This window comes from Episyrphus balteatus, chromosome 1, assembly GCF_945859705.1.
Source record: "Episyrphus balteatus chromosome 1, idEpiBalt1.1, whole genome shotgun sequence".
Lineage (NCBI taxonomy): Eukaryota > Metazoa > Arthropoda > Insecta > Diptera > Syrphidae > Episyrphus > Episyrphus balteatus.
The window spans coordinates 170,094,995-170,098,102 of NC_079134.1; the positions used below are offsets into that span (position 1 = coordinate 170,094,995).

Genomic DNA, 3,108 nt, shown 5'->3' on the forward strand with positions numbered 1-3,108 from the left:
TTATTATAACAAGGCAATGAGTGCAATGACTACCTAGGTCAAGCAAGATAACGTTTTTGTGAATAGTCAATTTTAAAAATACAATTAAAAAGTTAATAACTTTTTATTATTAAAAAGTTAAATTGACCTCAACTCCATATGCGTTTCGCCCAGGTATGACAGTGGGCTCATCAGTTAGATGCTGTCATACCCTTACTAAGACGCAAAATTTTGGTCCATGAATACAGACACTTATAAAAATCACAACCTGAATAGACTGTGAATTTTAATATTTTAGGGGAACATGGTTACATTCTTGCACCTAAATTTTGCGTCTTAGTAAGGGTATGACAGCATCTAACTGATGAGCCCACTGTCATACCTGGGCGAAACGCATATGGAGTTGAGGTCAATTTAACTTTTTAATAATAAAAAGTTATTAACTTTTTAATTGAATTATATTCAATCACTCCGCTTAAAAATAAAAATAATTTTTATTTTTATTATTTTTCCACTTTGTTTAATTTTAAAAATATTTAGAGAGATAATTTTACTTATAAGTATTTTTTTTTTTTATTATTGAACTTTTAACTATTATAAACCCAATCACGGTAGTATTTTTTATTATTTTTAATTTTTTTGTAAACAAAGTCTTTAAATTAAATTATTATATTAAAAATTTAACTAATTTATGTATATACAATTTTTTTTACACTAAATTTAATTTAAAAAAAAAATGCTGCCATAGATTTCGAAACACATTGCATTTTCTAAACAAAATTTGTACCTTTATCTAATATGAAGACAATCGGTTCCAAAAAAATCCTTTTTAGTACTAACTATCCTTCACAGGTGCGTTTGTCATTTTAACTCCTTGTTCTGTATCACATTTCGTCAAAAAATCTTCACTATCCCATGGTTGAACATCAGTTTGTGCAAAAAATAAATACTGCAAGTTTCCTAAGAAAAATAATCCAGCTGTTATCAGAAATACAATTTGCCATTGTGATCGGTTGGTCTGAAAAAAGAAAACAGTTTTGTCTTCAAATTGAAATTTGGCTGAAGAAATCAGCAAGTTACATACCTCATCATTGACAATTAGTCCTACAGCAATTGGGCTCACAATTCGAACAATGCTTGACAAAGAATTAACAATCCCCATCAAAATTCCTATGTGATTTGTGGACAAATCTATTCCATTCATACTGCTTCCAATAGTGGCACCACTATTTAAACCAACATTCATAGTTATAAAAACTACAGCTAAGACTGTTTGACTTTCACTAAGAAATCCAATACCAACAAGAAATGCAGCTGGAACCCAAAAAGCAATTGTGTTAAAAGTCTTCCGTAGTACCAGCAATGAAATCCATTTATTGTTTAATATTATATCGGCTAATATCATGAAAACAAATGATAACGCAGTTGTCGCCACATAAGGTAAGGCTGAATAAAAGGCATTCTTTTTAATTTCCATTTTCAAAACTCCATGAAGATAAGCTGGAATTTGAGCTTGCATTGTCGAAAAGCCCCAGCTGTCACATGTTCGTACTATTAAAAGTGATATAAACGGAACAGAAGTTAGTATAGCCTTCCATGGAACTGTTATACTCTTTTTCTTGTCTAGGGTATTTTCAGTGTTTGATTGAGAAGAAAGAATGTATTTTCTTTCTGCTTCTGATATAAATTTTGCATCAGCTGGAGAATTTTCAGCAAAAATTAGTAAGAGAAAGCTGAAAACTATTTCAGATCCACTGAAAACATAGGAAATTCCTGGCCATCCCAAATTCGATGCAGCAATCATGCCAGTTACGTACATTGATACAATAGTACCAGTTTGCATGCCCATTAGACTGAGCGGACCAAGGCGGTTTCGTTCTTTCATTGGCGACCATATAGCTAGGTGTTGGTAGACACAGGGGAAGAGTATACCCTGACACAAACCTTGAAGAACACGAATGACGCAATATATTTTCCAACCTCCCCGAAATACACAAAACGGTACCAAAAGACCAAGAATTCCATTCAAAAATATGCCAATTATTAAAGATGCTTTTGCGCCAAATCTTTTAGTTGCATATCCTCCAGGAATTTGTGATATAGTGCATCCCCAAAAGAAGCTGCTTAGAATGTATGATTTTTGTTTTTCATTCCAATCGAATTCCTGTTTAAAATAAACTCGACTTTAAACTAGATTCCTTGAACTTTAGATGACTTACAGGAAAGTTTGGGTTTGTTGTTTGGGCATCAGTCATAGCGACCAATGCAATTCCAATGTGAATTCTTGAAACAAAGCAAATTGCCAATGACAAATGTAGCAAAAGTGTTTGAAGATGGCGAGCTCCTAGAGTTGGACCTAAAAACATAGACAATTAAAAATTCAATTTATATAAACATAGACTGTTGTGTTATCACCTTTGCTAGCGGTCTTTCCTCCAATAAATGCTCCAGTTTCACTATTTGACATTGATACTGAATTCAACTAACTATAATATTGTCACTGTTCAGGACGTAAAATCATACTGAATCTGTTTGCTAATTTCAACTAAATGCAAGCCAATGTTTATAAAAAATGTTTATACATAATAAATGATTTAGTTTATTGTCCATTAAGTTAAAATAAATTTCTTTTTGATAAGATAAGAGAATAAGAACAGGCTATAGCTTTAGTTTTTTTTATTTTTTCTAAGAGATTAAATGAAAGGTTATGATATCTCTTATACAGTAGGTACTTTCCTACTTTATTAGACTTATTATTTATATTTTGTTGGATTTCTTGTATTTTTTTTTTTTTGTATTTGTAGCTAGCCAGGGGAAAACAGAGGTTTTTTTTTGTTCTTTGTCGAAATTTGATTGACGATAACATTTTTGTGAAGAATATTCCATTGGATATAGATAAAAGTAAGAAGAGAATTCCATCACTAATATGTAGTTCATATTTATCTAAACAATAACAGAAAACAACTTTACGCGAATGGTTATAATGATAAATTTTTTAAAATTCGTCAAATGATGGATTTTTTGTCATCTTACAAGCCGTATAGAAATGTTAGAAAAAAATAATTTTTTTAAGAAACGGCTTTAACGATTATAAAATTTTTTGACGTGATAACGTCTTATTAATCGATG

General features: G+C 30.9%; 1 protein-coding gene across 1 annotated transcript; it reads right to left on the minus strand.

Moving 5' to 3' along the window:
* Positions 1-679: 679 nt before the first annotated feature.
* On the minus strand, positions 680-2,510 carry LOC129906687 (putative inorganic phosphate cotransporter). Its single transcript, XM_055982572.1, has 4 exons — positions 2,395-2,510; positions 2,199-2,335; positions 1,064-2,143; positions 680-997 (listed from the first exon to the last, which is right to left on the minus strand). The coding sequence occupies exons 1-4, from the start codon at positions 2,444-2,446 to the stop codon at positions 815-817; spliced, it is 1,452 nt and encodes a 483-aa protein (XP_055838547.1). The 5' UTR covers positions 2,447-2,510; the 3' UTR covers positions 680-814.
* Between the last annotated feature and the right edge of the window lie 598 nt (positions 2,511-3,108).